General features: G+C 41.9%; 1 protein-coding gene across 5 annotated transcripts in view; it reads left to right on the forward strand.

The window, feature by feature from the left end:
* The window catches only part of HGF (hepatocyte growth factor), a 58,157-nt gene that overhangs the window by 20,660 nt on the left and 19,119 nt on the right, over window positions 1-18,378 (forward strand). For 3 of the 5 annotated variants that reach the window (XM_028746061.2, XM_028746060.2, XM_077935731.1), the window contains exons 5-8: window positions 101-243; window positions 659-779; window positions 7,783-7,901; window positions 12,380-12,554. In XM_028746061.2, coding sequence (XP_028601894.2) covers window positions 101-243; window positions 659-779; window positions 7,783-7,901; window positions 12,380-12,554 — 558 coding nt within the window. The remainder of the gene's footprint in view (window positions 1-100; window positions 244-658; window positions 780-7,782; window positions 7,902-12,379; window positions 12,555-18,378) is intronic. The other 2 variants (XM_028746063.2, XM_028746062.2) reach the window with 1 other exon arrangement.

Below are 18,378 nucleotides of genomic sequence, written 5' to 3' on the forward strand. Positions count from 1 at the left end.
TTTATTAAATAAATAAATAGGATTCAGATAAACTATTTATTAAGGTTCGCGACAAAGCTTGCATGCTCTTATACTGTAATGATTGTCATTTTAAAACTAGCTTTTTGCCTTCGAGCTATCGAGGTAAAGATCTACGTGAAAACTACTGCCGCAATCCCCGGGGAGAGGAAGGCGGACCCTGGTGCTTTACAAGCAGCCCAACGAAGCGTCATGAGCCCTGTGACATTCCCCTCTGCTCAGAAGGTAACACCCAGAAGGCCAACCATTAGTTGATTTCAGTTTTGTGCAGAAGCAGAATTAACTTTACAAATATGACACTTCACGAATTTCTGTCTTTTGAGTGCAGTTCAGATTCTGATCATTATTAGAGAACATTTTCTTGATATTTAAGATTCAAACTTTGTAAGATTCAAACTAGGCTGCCTTTTGGAAACTCTTGAAAGTCCTTGGATGTTTTGGCAACAGAGAAACCTCCATTCTTACTTCAGATTTCACATTAGGGAAAAATTGATGAAAACCTTAATTAATTTGATGGAAGACCATGTGAATCTAACAGGGGGTTGCTATTTGTTGACATACGCTTTTATCTGCAGTATTGGAATGAGGCGTTGAGCTCAATTCACTATCCTAGAAAAGAGTCACTTTTCTGTACTTTCAGCTGAATGCATGACATGCCATGGCGAAAGCTATAGAGGCCCCATGGACCACACAGAAACAGGCAAGGAATGTCAACGCTGGGACCTTCAGAGACCACACAGGCACCCATTTCGTCCAGAGAAGTAAAAATGCTCTTCATTTATTTTAAGGAAGTACAGATTGTGAATGGAACCTGTCTGTCTTTTTGAGACAGGACTGCTGCAGTGTTGCTGCCTGTGGGCTATTGGAATCATTGCCATGCACACCTTTTTCCGTCATGATTTAGATTTCAACCCTTCATTCATGCATTTTATTAGTAACTAGAATGATGTTTGTCTTGTCCTTCCAATGAGTTCCTAGGGTAGCTTAAAAATAAGGAAACAAAAAATGTAGAGCACAGAGAAAGGAGACATAGCAGAATCTAAGGATGGCATGAAAACCTTCAGCAGAGAAGAAACTAACTGAAATGAAAGGGCGTGAGAAAATAAGAATGCCTCAGAATGGCATCAGAATGATAACAATGTATGCATAAAGTGAGTCTCTCTGGGGACAGCATTCCATAACTGGAGCACCACCACTAAAAAGGCCCAGATGATGGGGACACCTGAGAAGGGTTGTTGTGAAAGGTCTTATAGGATGTGAATCTAGGCAATCCTATAGGTCTGCTGTCCCCAAATTATGAGTCTTTAAAGGTCAAAACCAGTACTTTGAATGGAAAGCCAGCACTTTTATTTAGGCACAGAAAAAAGTTTTATCCGGGTATGTGAATCCTCTATAGCAGACATACTTTTTCATTGCTTACTTTTGAAAAGTAGACTGTCTGTAGGAATATTGCTACCTGCAACTTGAGTAGATGTTGGAGCTATCACCCATTCCATGAGTATTCATGTGTCAAGGCCAAACCAATGCCAGTGGTGTTCCATTCATTTGAATGTTAATTGTTTAACATATTAATAATGTATTGAATCATGTACAATCCTCATTAATTTTAATGAACTTTGGACTACAACCATACACAGCATTGGAAATTGTTAAACTTCATATTGATTGAGTACTAGCAGTAACTCACTTTTATGTTTGCTCATAAAAGCTTCTAATTAAAAGCATGAGGTAATCTTAATAGCATAACTAGGTTTTAATGAACGAGAGAGTGAAAGAAGAGAGACCATGCACACACAGGTACAGATATCTCTAAAAAAAACCCCAACCAACTTTAAATAGCTTGTTATCAAAGTGACTTAAATAATTGAAAATATTTATGAGCTTAATCTTTACTGTCCTCCATAAATCTCTACCAGAATACTTAACCTTTAAGCTTCTCAGATTTTTGATCCTTTGCCTATTAAAGCTATAAATGTTTTGTTTTTGTTTTGCTAATATTTGATAGTGATCTAATATTTATCTTCCATCCCCCCACCCCACAGACAAAAAAACATTGGCTGAAGGCAATGTTCATTACTGTGAGTTTTGGTTTTGGACAGTTACTTAAGTTGTTGCAGTATTTACCGCACTTCATGCCAAAAACGTGAATCTGAGCCAATGCAAGAACACTGAAGACTAAAAAGGTTTTGTTCTTATAGGCTGCTATCCAAGCATACAGTGTGATCTGTACTTTAGAGTCCTTCGAAAGGAGCTGATAGAGTAATTTAGGCCATGCAGAATGGTCTGGGTGGTATCTACACTGTAGATGTAAACTAGTTTAAGAGCTATTCTTTCTCTTCAGTAAACACTTGGAACAGTAGATCTGTGAGGGGAACTTAGAATCCTTAATGGAAAAAATACATATAATAATAATAATAATAATAATAATAATAATAATAATAATAGGTGAATAATATTCTGTTAAAGCCATGGCAGTTAAATTGGTATACATCAAACTTTAATTTGCAGTGTAGATATGTCCTATGGTGTAGGATATATATATTTGCATTGATATGAATTGCATAAGTTAACTTAATTCTTTGCCGTTGAACGTTGAGGTCACACCCACATCATACATTTGAAGCGCTATTATTCCGCTTTCACAGACATGGAGAATCCTGGGAGTTGTAGCTCTGTGAAGTCAGCATCCTTAGCAAAGTATAGTTGCCAGGATCTTCTATGGCTGTTAAAGTGGTAAAGTAGTGTTTAAATACAGTATATGGGGAAGAGTTGACTTATCTAGTAACGGTAAAGGGACCCCTGACCATTGGGTCCAGTCTTGACCGACTCTGGGGTTGCGGCGCTCATCTCTCTTTATTGGCCGAGGGAGCCGGCGTACAGCTTCCGGGTCATGTAGCCAGCATGACTAAGCCGCTTCTGGCGAACCAGAGCAGCGCACAGAAATGCCGTTTACCTTCCCGCCAGAGCGGTACCTATTAATCTACTTGCACTTTGACGTGCTTTCAAACTGCTAGGTTGGCAGGACCTGGGACCGAACAACAGGAGCTCACCCCGTCACGAGGATTCGAACCGCCGACCTTCTGATCGGCAAGTCCTAGGCTCTGTGGTTTAACCCACAGCGCCACCTGCGTCCCAACGCCTGTACACAGTGCATTTTTTTATTGGGGGGAAGCAGGGGGACGCATACTCCTAAACATTTTGTGAATCTAACTTTGGCCTCATTGGGGGGCAGTAATTAAATATGAGTAGGAAAATGGTTGACTTATCTACAGGCTACTTAATTCTGCTGTCTTTTAACTGGAGTCCGGTAGATAGGATTTCATAAACTGTAGCTCACGTTGGAATTGACTTTTAATCATAACAATTACTTTTAACCAGCTTGCATATACGAACATTGTTCTTGCTTCCATTGCAATGAGCTGTGTGATCATACAGCTGGAAATAAGGGAATCGGTATTCGGTTCCATGTCCTCCTTCCATAGACATTCTTTGTGACCTTGGAATGGTCATTAACTCATTTTGCGCTCCACTTGCATAACAAGTGATATTTTTTTCACAGTAATCTACTTGGAAACCAGTTGCTAACAGTATTGGAACACTTGTTCATTAACTACAGGAACGGTGGCCTGCAACCGGCTCCACGTTTTATCTCATGCCTGATTCCTGAATCAGGCAGAAATTGTTTGCTAGTTGTAGGGGATGGTGTAAATAACATGTCTTAATGGAAATGCATAATGTGATGTGTTTACATGGTGGGCTTTCGATTCTGCTGCTGTGCGTCACTGTGAAAAGTCCTACTTCTTTACCACTGTCATTAGCAGCTACCATAGATGCTGGTGTATTAGGTGAGTGGGCGTATTAGATGACCCCCCATATTAGCAGCTGCAATTGGGGGCTTTGTTTTATAAGCCAGTTGCCTAATACGCTGGGCAGCTCCATGCCGGGAGAAAGCCGCCTGGCGCGGAGCTGAGCCCACCGCCCGCTGCTTCGGAGCCGCCACAGCAGTAGCGGGGGTGGGCTCCACTCCGCGCCACCCATACCCGGCGTATAAGGCGACCCCCGATTTTTTAACCTCTTTTCCGGGGTTAAAAAGTCGCCTTATACGGTAACTTGATCTGAGTTGCAGAGGTCCCCCATTTTTAGCTGATTATGAAAATTTGTATATCACATTGGATCACAGCGGTTCTCAACCTGTGGGTCCCCAGATGTTGTTGGACTACAACTCCCATCATCCCTGAGCTCTGGCCTTGCTAGCTAGGGGTGATGGGAGTTGTAGTTCAATAACATCTGGGGACTCACAGGTTGAGAAAGGCTGGATTAGGCTCAGTTCTCTTGACTTTTGTAAGATTTTGAAATGTTATGATGTTTTTGTGATGTTTGAATTTTATTTTATATGTGGCTTGTAAACCACTTTGGGACAGATCTTTCTTGAAAAGCAGCATATATATTTATTAAATTAATAAACAGGTGGCCACAAGGAAGTGTGCAACATGATAATATCACATAACACATTTCCCTTGTGGCAGGAGAGAGGAAGGACACTTGGCCTGGGCCAGCCTTGTGTGTTTGTTCTTTGTGATAGTCCTAAATTTGGGGTCCTGTCCATGATGTTTTTTTATCAGGTGATAACCTAGCAGTTTGGAAGCACATCAAAGTGCAAGTAGATAAATTGGTACCGCTCTGGTGGGAAGGTCAACGGCATCTCCATGCACTGCTTTGGTTTCGCCAGAAGAGGCTTAGTCATGCTGGCCACATGACCCGAAAAAACTGTGTGTGGACAAATGTCGGCTCCCTCGGCCAGTAAAGCAAGATGAGCACAGCAACCCCAGAGTCGTTCACTACTGGACTTAATTGTCAGGGGTCCTTTACCTTTAGGTTATGGGGATCTAAGCTTCTCATTCCTTCAGGTATACAGGGTTGAGGTTGTTTAGGATTTTAAAGGTCAGCACCAACATTTGAATTTTGCTTGAAATGTGTTGGGACCCAATGTAGGTCTTTCAGGTCCAGTATTATGTGGTCCCAGTGGCTGCTCCCAGTCACCTGTCTAGCTTCCGTATTCTGGGTTAGTTGGGTATTAGTTACCCAAACCCTCTGATGGTCTCTCCCAGCGGCTTCATATAGATGTTGAAAAACATGGGGGAGAGGACAGAGCCCTGAGGAACCCCACAAGTGAGTGCACAGGGGTCTGAACACTCATCCCCCCCCCACTTTCTGGAGATGGACCAGGAGGAAGGAGCCAAACCACTGCATCACAGTGCCCCCAGCTCCCAACCCACCTAGATGGTCCAGAAGGATGCCATGGTCAAGTGATGAGAAGACTAATAGGGGAGTTTCATTGCTATACTACACACCCGAAAGATTGGATATTATGTTGGCGTATTGATTTTATCAGACTGAGAGCAAAATTCACAGGGAAAGGTTTGGAAAGCAGGCATTTGAGAGCATTGCAGCCCTTGGAAAATGTCTCTGTCAGCCCACCTGGCTTGTGCATTGCAGGTGGGAACTCCAAGTGCATTGATGGAGTCACCAGGATTGAAGGCCTACATGAGTGTATGTAACCCCCAGTCAGACCTGAGGACTCCCATTCAGGCAGCACACTGCTGCTTGTACAGTATTGATACAAATTTCTGTACAGCACCAGCAAAAGAAAGCTGAAAGTGGGAGCTGACTAGAAAGGCTGTGCCAACAGCCAGCGGGTCTGGAGAAATCAGGCTTAGAAGTAATTGTGCCATTGCTTTTTAACAGTATTGGGGAACCCCAACTCACCCGCTTGAGTGTGTGTTGTGGGAAGACACAGTATTGCAGCAGATCAACCACATGTTATTGTTTTGTAGCTCTAGGCCACTACAACTTAATTGTAAACAATTGACATACAGCACAGGATCCTATAGAGTTGCTATAAATAGCAAAATGCCAATATGATGAAATTAGGGACCCCCGTTTTAAAAAATCAAAACTCTGCAAAGTAATGAGTAGATAAGATTCTGTTGTCCTTCTGGAATATCTTTTGCATAATCTCTTATTAAAACAACAAAAACAAAAGCCAACAGGAACTTGAGTATGTGAAACTGGGAGACTGCAGCTGCCTATTTAAAATCTCAGGGTTTTCTTTGACTTTTTGCCCCCAGCCCACCAAAAACATGCCCAGTCTTAACTCTTGCTATGGCATTGTCAGTACTTTGAATATAACTTCCTTATTTCAGCTCTGGGTATGTCTTAGTTGGATGCAACCTAGATTCATTTCTGCAGATATTTGGCGTTATAGTGGTAGAGTTTTCATCAGTACATGATGTTCTTTGATTGACCAAGACCAATGTTTTTAGTTCTGTCTGCAATTCTTCTCTGAAATGGCAACTCCAGAGAATGTAAACAAAAGCACACGCTGTGTAGTCTAATAAAATAATTCACGTAGATGATAGAGCAATTGCCTTTAAATGTTTCCCCTGGAGGTCCAGAGCTTGGGATATGCAGCTTGGCCTTGATTAACAGCATACGTTTTAAATTTCAGTCACTAAATGGAAGTGTCAATTATACTTGCATTACTAACTTATTACAGTGGCCACCTAAATAGCAGGTTAAGTTGTAAAGTAAGGGGGAAGCATGAAATTAATGACCCATTAAAGCTGAGAAATGCCTGGGAAGAGCCTTTCTATCTATTGTTAATCACAATTGCCTGGAATCCAGAAATAACAAGCACTGATGGAGAGCGTTAAATGTAATTGGAGAGAGAGAGAGAGAGACAGAGAGAGAGAGAGAGAGAGAGAGAGAGAGAGTCAGAAGGAGAGAGAGAAAAGAGAGAAGAAATTTTACTACTTTTTAGAAAGCTGCTACTCTGTTACAGCTAGACCTTGTCTAGATTTACTCAGAGGCTGAGTCCAAGTATCAAGTAAGCATCAAAATAAATTTTGATGATATGAAAAGTAGCAGAGTAGCTTACAGCTAGGAAGCTAAATAACTCTTCCAGGTGGTTGACAGCTTCTTTGTAAAGACAATACAATGTCCAGACTTTTAATATTCAAAAGAACTTTACTTTCATAAACATAAACATTTTTACTTTATTATACATACCATGTATAATAAATGTAATATAAACAATTATTTTTAAAAGAATAAGCAAATGCTATTCATTCAAGAAACTGACAGTTGTCTCAATTCCCCCCATTACTTCTTTCAGTAATTCCAGCACAAAGGGTATGGAAATAATTAAAAGGAGGAAAAAATATTGACAAGATAAAGGAGGGCAGAGGAAAACTGCATTTTTCCTCCTTGCAGTGCTGGAAATGAGGGCATGGCCTCAGAATAAGCAGACTTCTAAAAATAGAGCTATCATTAGCACAAAGTTTATTGAAAATAGCTTCCAGTTTGAACCCAGGACTGTTGAACCCATTTCCTTAATGAGTCTGGCGTGCCAGGAAGTGTTTATATTGTCCACATTTAATTGGGCCATTTGAAGATAGGGAGTAAAGGTATCGTGTCAAGCCAGACACTAATGGGAGGTTGCCCAATTAGCAGAGTGACCCTGTTGGATGCCCCGCAGCATATCAGAACTGTTCTCCTCCAGATATTACAGCTGCTGACTGCTTTTTGATGGCAACTCCTCCTCCCACATCTGTAGGTATTTGGCACCCCACATGTTAGGATTCCTGTTTGCCCCAACTGCCTCAGAACCCTATCGGGGCTGGAGGTCATTTGGGCTGCATCTCGTGTGCCTGTGTAGCGTTGCCAGGCTGACTTGGTTGACGTGCTTGTCCGTGTGCTTTGCAGATATCCTGACAAAGGCCTTGATGATAATTACTGCCGCAATCCAGATAATAAGCCGAGGCCGTGGTGCTACACTCTTGACCCAAACACCCCCTGGGAGTTTTGCACAATTAAAACGTGTGGTGAGTTTAATGCAAATGTTTATTGTGACTTTCCCCTTTCCTTAATCTAGGCTAATAACCTATCTGAGATTGTCTCTTCACTGCTTGGCAACCCTCTTATATTTTCTGTAGGCTTCAGTCCTGTTGCTTATAACAAGGATCCCCTGCATGGTTTGGTCGTTCCCCTGTTCTCTTGCCTAATATGCTCTCCCCAGTCCTCTTTGTACCTTTCATGTGTAAAAGACTCCTCATGCAATTTCTGGGGCGTGGGTGCTACATTTCTGGCCTTGCCCTCAGATCACACAGGCTCCATCAATCCCTCTCCACATGCATAAATTTCCCTGGAAGCTGCAGGCCTAATAATACAATTAGTCTTGAAAGCAGATTTTAAGGGTAACAGCTCAGAATTTATGAGACAGACTTTGCCTGGGCACAAGCAAAGGTGCATGTACAGATGGGACCTAGAAAATGCCCAAGCATCTTCTGAAGCATTGTACTGAAGGTTGTAGTGGTAGACAATATCTATCTTCCCTCTAAGCACACTCTGAAGCTCCTGTGTTGCCCCAGAGTTCTGGAAAACCCAGCTTAAAAACAACTATATTAGATCAATGCTGCTGCAGGTCTCCTGAGGTCAGAGTTCTTATTGGTGTGGGAAAAGATAAGAGATCCGCTTCAGCATACATCTAGCAAATCCTTTATCTTTCCCTGCAATCCACTTAAGCAATGCAATATGTATGAGACCTTGCTATTTAAGGTAACAAATAATATCTCAGAAGTGACTGTCTAGCAGTTTTTACTTTTATGTTAGCAATTAGCATACTAAACAGTGCTGAAAAATCTCTCCTGAGAATACAAACATCTGGTGCATTTATTGCCATCTGGACTTCATGCTACCTGGATGTTTGACGTCCAAACTCAACTGATCAAAGACCCGATCTTGCCTAGACTTGGCATGTTCCAAACATTTTGAGGCTGCTCCTCTCTTCCGTGAGCCTGAAAATGCTAAAGAGCATTTTACCTTTTCTTGGAGTCATAATCTATTTGCTCATGAATCTCATATAAGAAAACCAGTTTTCTAGTATTATAGTTAAATAGTTTGGACGACAGGTTTAGGTTTATTAACTTTATATATTGCTGCTCACAACAAAAAGTTCCAAAGTGATTTAAAATGAGAGTAAAAATACAATAATACAAACAGATAAACACAGTGAGGATAAAAACATCCAATCACTGGTGCTGCCTGAATCCCTGGGGAAACAAAAATGTCTTCGTGGTGCTGGAACGTTAACAAAGTTGACACCAGGTGGGCTTCCCTGGGGAGATGACCTGCATGCTTGGGGCAGGCTTCCTTTGTCCTGTTTTACCTTGGGTGCAGGTGTGCACTCGTTCGCCAGAGTGCAGAAATAGTGTAGAGAGATATATACAGTGCTTTTTCCCCCTTCAGGGGTGCTCTCATTTTCTTACTCATACTGAAATACTGTCCCTCAAGGAGGCCAAACTTAGATTCACAAAATGTTTAGGGGTATGCATACATTTGCGTACCCACAGAAAAAAGCACTGGAAATGTAAGATAGGAATCGTGTACAACCAGTAGAAGATCTTTGCCATTTTAAAATATACTGATTTACTTGTGGAATCCTAAGAATCTTAAGGGGAATTATTCTGTCTTTTCTGTTCCTGCATGAATTTGCAATTCACAAGCTGTAGGTAACAGGGCATTTTTTTACAAGTGGCTCACTTCAGGAAATGACTCTGAACCACTTTGTCAGGAAATGACTCTGAACCAATGTGATCATAAAAAAGAGTGCAATGGAAATGTACAACTGCTGCACAATATTGATACCCCAGTAGGAGTTTGAATGTCCTTGAATTGCATTATTGCAGTTTCCTTAAGGAGTAGTTTGGTATTTTTCTCTGCAGTAACGTTTGGTTTTTCTGAAGTATTCATTCTGTGTTACAGCTCCTTCCTAACATTCCTACAAAAATACACAATATGTGATGTAACTAATCACTTTGCTGCAAAAACATCACAGATTGTCATACACTTCTGTTAAAGGCAAATTTGCTTTTGCAAATGGTATACTCTCAGTGATGACCATTAGTATTCTAGAGAAGTCAGGAATAAATAATGTTAGAGAATCCATTAGCTTAGTGGTACAGCACATGCTTTGCACTCACTTCCCATGTTTTACTTTGCATGAATAAGGTCACAAATTCAATCCCTTATATCTCTAATTATGTTCCTGATGCGGCCTCAATTCCATAAACATTTCCAATTATCACAAATTTGTAAGTAGTAAAAATAAGCCTTGTGCCTGCCTGCCTGAGTGACTCATTTGAGCAGCTACCATTTTCCAGAATTCTGTTCAAAACAGTCCACGCCAGACTGAGTGCAGCTTGCAGAGACATCTGCAAAAGGTCTTGAGACAGAGAAACTTGTTGGCTTTCCAAACATATTACTCTAGGGAGAATTTGATATCAGATTTACAGAAGCACAGCTACTCTTTAAAGTGCACAAATATTAGCTTAATAAAGCCATTAGAATATTAAATGTAGGAATGTATTCATTTTAAAAATCAGATACTTTTGCATTAATCCATAATTGTGCGTGATCTACATAGAACAAATCTAGGATGCCAAAACACTGATTTGTGTGTTTAATTTTCCATGCACAAATACTCTTTTGACTGAAGTGGAACCAGGGATTTAAGTAGTTAGATGGGTTTATAATAGATTTCGTCTTGTACATGTTTATATGACTGGGGTTACAACAACAAAAGATGCCTCTTGAAGAATTACCTTTGTATTTACCAGCAGACTTTACATTTAAAAACTAATCTATATTCCACGTTAGACAGTAGACCCTAATTGTGCAAGCAGATGTGAACCCACAAAATCTTATTGACTTTATAAAGTTTGAGCTATGGGTAATTCAGGCCAGGGTGCATAAACACAGAGCCTTTACAAGGATTCCTAGTATTCTGCTCTTAGGGAAGCATGCTGTTGCACAGGCACAGGGAGAGAAAGGCACTGTGAATTGCATTCTGGGAAACTGCAATCTAGCAGGCAGAAACCTGGTGTTTAGTGGTGTTCCTGCTTATGTCCAAACAGAAGTACAGTGGTACCTTGGTTTAAGAACAGCTTCGTTTATGAACAACTTGGATTAAGAATGCTGCAAACCCGGAAGTAGGTTTTTTGGTTTGTGAACATTGCCTTGGAATAAGAACATGTTTTGCTTCCTGTTGAGTGTGTTCCATTTGTAAATTGAGTCCCCACTGCTGTGGGAAAGCACGCTTTGGTTTAAGAACACTTTGGTTTAAGAACAGACTTCCAGAACGGATTATGATCGTAAACCAAGGTACCACTGTATTAATAGGAAAAACCTCGGAAATGAAATCCATTACTGCGTTGCAGAACAAAATCTTAAAACAGTCACAGAATCACAGCAGATAAAAGTCTTTCTCATGCAAAGCAATTCGACATTTGAACTGATGGCATTCAGTTCTTTGGAATTCAGTGCTAGCCTAATGTGGAAGTAGCTATTAGCTAAGATTCATAATGCTTGAGGAATTTAATTTCTGTGGAGTCCTGTGTGAACTAACCTCCATCTAAATTCACACTTCTCCAAGTTGTAGTTATCCAGCCAAGTAATGTATGCAAAAATGGTTGTGCATATAAATGCATGTATTAGTGAAAATAGCTTACACAGGTGCGTTATATTGGGGGAGATTGCCTTGCTGATTTTTCAAATTGGAAGAAAATTGTACTAAAATGTTACTGAGTTTTCATGGACACTTTCTTTTTAAAAAATCACAAATTGATGAGGAAAGGTGGAGAACTGAACTTAAGATCTGAAAAATGAGAAATGTGCAATATTTTCCCATCCCTATTCAGAGTAAGTCTCACAATGTTCAGTTGGACTTGTTGTTTAGTTGTTTAGTCGTGTACGACTCATCGTGACCCCATGGACCAGAGCACACCAGGCACTCCTGTCTTCCACTGCCTCCCGCAGTTTAGTCAAACTCATGCTGGTAGCTTCGAGAACACTATCCAACCATCTCGTCCTCTGCCGTCCCCTTCTCCTTGTGCCCTCAATCTTTCCCAACATCAAGGTCTTTTCCAGGGAGTCTTCTCTTCTCATGAGGTGGCCAGAGCATTGGAGCCTCAGCTTCAGGATCTGTCCTTCCAGTGAGCACTCAGGGCTGATTTCCTTAATAATTGATAGGTTTGATCTTCTTGCAGTCCATGGGACTCTCAAGAGTCTCCTCCAGCACCATAATTCAAAAGCATCAATTCTTTGGTCATCAGCCTTCTTTATGCTCCAGCTCTCCCACATAAATATGCATAAGATTGCAGCCCTGTGAGGGGTTGCCTTGTTTCCTAGGACCCAATGTATCTTTTAAGTGGTCTGCAGGAATCAAAGGATGAACTGTAGAACATTCCCCTTACATGAGGTTGACTTGCAGGAAGGAAAGCAACAGCCATGTCTATCTTTCTAGCTCAGAATGTTGTGGACAGCTCTTCAGCAGCAGCTGAGACGAGAGAATGCATCAGAGGTCAAGGAGACGGGTACCGTGGAACTATAAGCACCACATGGAGTGGCATTGAATGTCAGCCTTGGGACTCTCAGACTCCTCATCAACACAACTTCACATCGCAGAACTATAAATGCAAGTGAGTAGGGCCTCATGGGTGTCACCATTTTAATGGCAGTGATTATGACTTGCAGATTCATTATTAACCTTCAACCCAATAAATACTCATGTGACTTGTAGAGTGTGATATAAAACATACTTTACTGTCATGTCAAACACTATCTAGGAATCGTAGCTATGTTTCTGAAGTGTTGCTTTTGGGACAACTCACCTGAATCTGATTTATATAACTGCTCCATGTTTGGTGGACTCATTTCATGGATCCATGAACAATCCAATGTGGGAATCTTCAGAGCCTTTTTTCTGGCCTGCAAAACTGGCGCATAAGTTGTGGTGTATTCATAGTGCCTGATGGTGTCTACTACCAGCTTCTCACTGTGTACCTGGCAAACTGTAGTGTGGTGGTTTTATGTGTGTGCACATGGACTATGTATACTGGTGTGGTGGAGGCACACCAACATTTCCAGTAAGAAAGATGGTGAAAAAGTGAATTGGTCACAGGTTTTGGGACTAGTTGGGAGAGGTGTTAAACTGTCACTCAGGGTTTTTTCTGCAACATGGCTTTATCTTACCTTGAACACTAAAACTTCCTACCTTCTCAACTCTCTGATATTTTTAAGAAGCCACTGTTCCCCCCACAACACCCCCCCATTTCCTAGTTGTCTGAAAGTTCCCTTCTCCCTTCTAGGGAATCTAATACATCTACAGGTGAACTAGTTGAAATGATGCAAGCCCCAGCATCAATTCTTCCCCTCCTAATTAGGATTCCTGCTGCTTATAGAAGCTCTGATTGTGTGGAACCATGATCCCTTGTAGCTGCTCATTCTTCAGCTCTTAAATTGGCTGGCTGTGTCCTATGAAAGGCTTCAGTCACCTGTCCATGTCAGAAACCTTCGCCACAGTAGCAGCTTGATGACAAGAATCTTGTTTGAGGGTAAGTTATCCTGACTTGATAATATGCTACGGTTTTGTGAGAGTGTGCTTGTTTTTCAATGCAGGGTGAATGGGTGTCCAGTATGTTTGTTGTTACCAGTGCTTTACTCTTACTAAAAATTACTAAAAATTCAGATCTTTCCATCCGGAAATGCTCGGTTTTATATTCATGCTAGTGTAGACTTTAATGTCTGAAAATATGCAGGATAACATATAGTTTCTTCCCCCTTAGCCCCCTTCTTGAAGGACCAGCTTTGGCATCGACAACAAAAGGATTGGGTAGTGAATGCACACAAGTGCAGACAGAGGCGCATAGTGCTTGGTTTTGCTTCCAAGAGTGCCTTTCTGCTAGAATTGGAAGGCTGACTCAGTGGTGGTTCCAGACTGTAAGGGAATCTGAGGAAAAGGGTTCGGGAGGCCTTTCTAGGATGGAAAGATGATGGCCCACAAATGAGGCCAGGTGAGGCAACCACCTCAGATGGCAAGATCCAGTGGGGCAGCAGATCTTGATGCCAATCTTTCTCCACCCACTGCCTGATAGAGCTCTTCTCTGCCTCCCTCCTCCTTCCCTGGTGGGCAGGGGAGCACCCCAGGTGCCAAAATGTCTTGGGCTGGCCCTGCTTCTAGTACTCTCAATATTAAAAATACATATTTCTTGTTGAAGCAGCTCTTTTTACATAGTGACTCTGAATGTTTGGGGAACTGTGACCAAGAGCACTCAGCAAAAAGTTATTTTGCTTCCCCTTGCTGCTGTTTCTTTTCCAGGATGCATGCAGAATGAAGCACCCCTCCTTTGTGCCACCTGCACACTTCTGAGACATTTGCTGACCCTGTGATGTGAATGGCACGGTCTAAGTGCTGTGCAACACCCACATGGTTTCTCCCTTGGAACACCATGTTCATGCACCATTCAGAAACCTACTTTTGCAGCTCAGCTTCCATTTTCCAGCTGAGAAAGAACTTATTGGCACTAGCAAGACTAGTGCAATGAAGCATATATAGATGCTGGAGAACCATCCTTATTAGGCTAATGGTGTTCTAATAATCCAGGATTGTTGGTTAATGTTACATGAATGGGAGCTGTTGTAAGGGACATATTTCAATATCTTTCGGAATACAGTATTCATCAGAATTTGATAGGTGCCGCCATCTAGCTGTGCACTGGGATAGAAAAACAGTTTGAAGTAATTTTGCAGCTTGCCTAGCTGGAATCAGTTGAAATGGATTTGTCCCAGAAAGACCCCACACTGTGACCAACTGTCTTTTATTCTTTCCTTCCTTTTTTACTAGAAATTTCATCTACTCGGAAGCATTCTTGCAAATAAAAGTCCCATGTCATTCATCAAGGGTGATGGTTGGGAGTGGGAAATGCTGCCTGCACTCAGTTGCAACTTAGAGTATCAGCTGCGATGCAACTGGTGCTGTTTGACTGGAAGCAAGTCACTGTGGCTCTGCCATTTTCATTCCATGCTGCTTTGGTACTAGGCTGAGATGCCACGGTTGCTACAGCTTGTTTGATTCTCTTGCATGCAATAAGCACCGGCTACGCTCTGCCTCCACAGTCAGAGGCAATAATACTTCTGAATACTAGCTGCTGGAAACCTCAGAGGAGAGAGAATGCTCTTCTGCCCAGGTCCTGATTGCGGGTTTCCTAGAAGCATCTGGTTGGCCATTGTGGGAACAGGATGCTGGGCTAGAGGGGCCATTGGCCTGATCCAACAGGCTCTTCTAATGTGGACTTCAAGTTCCAATGAATTTTTTGTGGCGCGGTGGTGAAAGTGTGCTTACATATGGGATAATTGTATTCCAAGTTTTGCTAGCAAGATGGATAGGCTCCAGCATGGTGCTTACTAAAGGGTTATTTTTTATTGTGGTGAACCTGATATGTGGTGGTGCTAGCTAAGTACAGCACAGTTGTACATGCATGATATCAACCCCCTCATGTTGACTGCTGCAATGTGGGCTTTCTGCGCTGCATGCCAGTGCCCATGGAGTCATGGTGATGATGGAGATAGACTGTGATAGCTCATAGAACTCTGACTCCTGTGTGATCTTACCCAGGGAGCTCTTGAGAGGACTCCCACAGTTCCACTGCAACAGCCAGCAATATGGGTATATGCTATTGCTTTGTGTATTTTCTATCAGTGCTTGCTGCCTTGGGAGGGCGGGGAAGAAGGTCTCGGTTGGACATGTGATGACACACTGTTGTTTCCTTGCACTGCAGAGCTGAAGGTGGACCAGCAAGGAATAATAGAAAGAAATCCTATTATAATTTTTGTGAATGTAACCAAGTTCCTACTGTCTTTTATGTGTCATATTTCACTTTTGTTAAATAAGTTTTTAATGTTACTATATAGCTGACGGTAGGAAAATGTGTGTTATGTACACTTGATCTTTTTATTTTGCATAGCATTAATTATTGTCATGTGCGCAGAAGAGTCTTTTGGCAATGTTATGAGAATTGATTTTATAATATTTGTAGAGCGACTCCAATAAATGCATTTTTCACTTCTCCTTTCTATATTCCTTTGCTTAAATTAATTTGACAATTGCCTAGGTGAGTGTTCCAGTGGCACTGTAAAGCAATCCAGGTGCCATTCCTCTATACACTTTCCTAGAAGTAAGTCTCATTGTACTCAGTGGGACTTACTTCTGAGTAGACATGCTTAGGATCGTGCTGTGAAAATGGCTATATTGTGCACAACGGTTGCAGAAAGATATGCTTGGTGCTGGGCAGCCAAGGATTCCCTTAACTGCTGCAAGTTGGAGGTGGGACATGAAGCTTTTCTCACTGTCGTCTTCTTCTTCATTAGCCACAAACCATTCACATGGAAAACTTTTTCGAAGGGGACAAGCTTTCTCTCCTCATACATAACCCATTGTTTTACCCACTTGCCCGTCAGTAGAACAAAAATGCGGGAGAGAATCCCACACTTGCCTGGCTATGTCATGATGGCAGGCGTAAGGCAACAGTTTTGCAGTCACAGCCTCAGTACACTGTTGCTAGAAATCTGATCTATTCACTGGTGAAAAAGAGGGATATGGGGATGCTTTGTGGTGCCAGTGTGGTGTAGTGGTTAAGAGCGGTAGTCTCGTAATCTGGTGAACCGGGTTCACTTCCCCGCTCCTCCACATGCAGCTGCTGGGTGACCTTGGGCCAGTCATACTTCTCTGAAGTCTCTCAGCCCCACTCACCTCACAGAGTGTTTGTCGTGGGGGAGGAAGGGAAAGGAGAATGCTAGCCGCTTTGAGACTCCTTAAAGGGAGTGAAAGGCGGGATATCAAATCCAAACTCTTCTTCTTCTTCTTCTTTTTAAAATGGCACATAGGAACCTGAATAGGAAGCTGCCTTATGCTGAGCCAGACAACTCCGGCCAGCTCAGTATTGTCTCTGCTGGCTGGCAATGGCTCTTCCAAGATTCAGGTCGGGTCTCTTCCAGCCTTAGGATTGAAACTGGCACCTTTTGCTTACAACACCCCTGCTGCACCGCTGACTTGTGGTCCTTCCCCTAAATGCAACATGATCCCTTGGTAATTATTGTTGCCTTGGTGCTGTTTCCTGGGCAGATCATTGAAGACTTTACAGATCAAAATAAATGTAGATCAACCAGGCTATTAATAGAGCAGCTGTCACAATTACTGTAGACATTAGAAATATGGCGGGTGGGTCCATTTGGCTCTGTGAGCCTCTGGAATTTAATCCCACTTAACTTGTAGAAGGGTGAAGTACATGCCTTTGGCTGCATATACCGGTACTTAATTGGCAGCAAGTCCAAATGAAAGCAACGGGACTTCTGAAAAGCCAGGCTTTGGGCTGGTGGTGCTTGGATGTTAGAGTTGAGAATTAGACATCTATGCTCAGACCACAGAATTAAAGCCTTAAAACTATAGAATAAGGATGTAAAAGTTTTATAGCAGTCCTCAGGATTTTCACCCTGAAAACTGTTCTGCTACAATCAATCGGTTAGAGCCAGAGTATGTGATTTCAAGTGTTCAGCCAAATATGTGTAACATACTTTAAAGAAAAGCATGCACGGAGCTGAATGTATCTCTTTTTCCAGAATAGTGAGCCAAATTTCATAAATTTCACTTAAAGCTGCACTAATATGGAATATCCTCTACAAATCTTTTCTTGAGAACCTCTTTAACCCAACTAGGAAGGAAATGGGGGATCTGGTCCTGTAACATGTCTCAGACAAAACACTCAATTGACTCCCTTGAGGGTTTTGATTAAGCATGTTAGAAATATTAGTCAACATTTGTCATTCAGCCTATTTCCTAGGAAAACTCCCTTTATTTTTGTTTTTTAAAGAATACTGGAGTACTGGGAAAGCTCTACTATGCTACCCTGGTTAGTTTTAGTTTCCCTGTTGGTGTTACATTTTCCAACGCACATTTCCCCCCCAAAAGACAGAACTGTTGAAGATGTGTGTCTCTGTAAACAAAGAATAGGGATCTTTTGGGCATCCAGATGAGGATGAACTACAACTCTCATCACCTCTGACCAGTGGCCAAGCTGGCTGGGGCTTGTTGGTGTCCAGGGGAGGGCCATAGGTTCCCCACCCAAGGTTTAAGCAATGGAAAAGTCAAACACACAGAGCATACATTCCATTCAACTTGAACATTGTGGCTCTCATGGCTGATCTCCCAGCCAACACAAATTCTGCATTTTTGAAGATTCCCTGTTTCCTTACAATTTCTTAAAAATTGCAGTGAATGAAATATTATGTCAGAGATAGTCATAGTTCTTTCTTCTGTTAGGCTGTCTGATGAAGACATCTCATGTTAATAAGACTGGGCACACATTTATTCTACCGACAGTTATCAATCATTATTCCAGATGGCCAAAAAAAGCCTTATGAAATTGAAGACTCAATTGAACTTGAGTGAAGTTTTCAGGAGAATGGAGA

Source organism: Podarcis muralis, chromosome 10, assembly GCF_964188315.1.
Source record: "Podarcis muralis chromosome 10, rPodMur119.hap1.1, whole genome shotgun sequence".
Lineage (NCBI taxonomy): Eukaryota > Metazoa > Chordata > Lepidosauria > Squamata > Lacertidae > Podarcis > Podarcis muralis.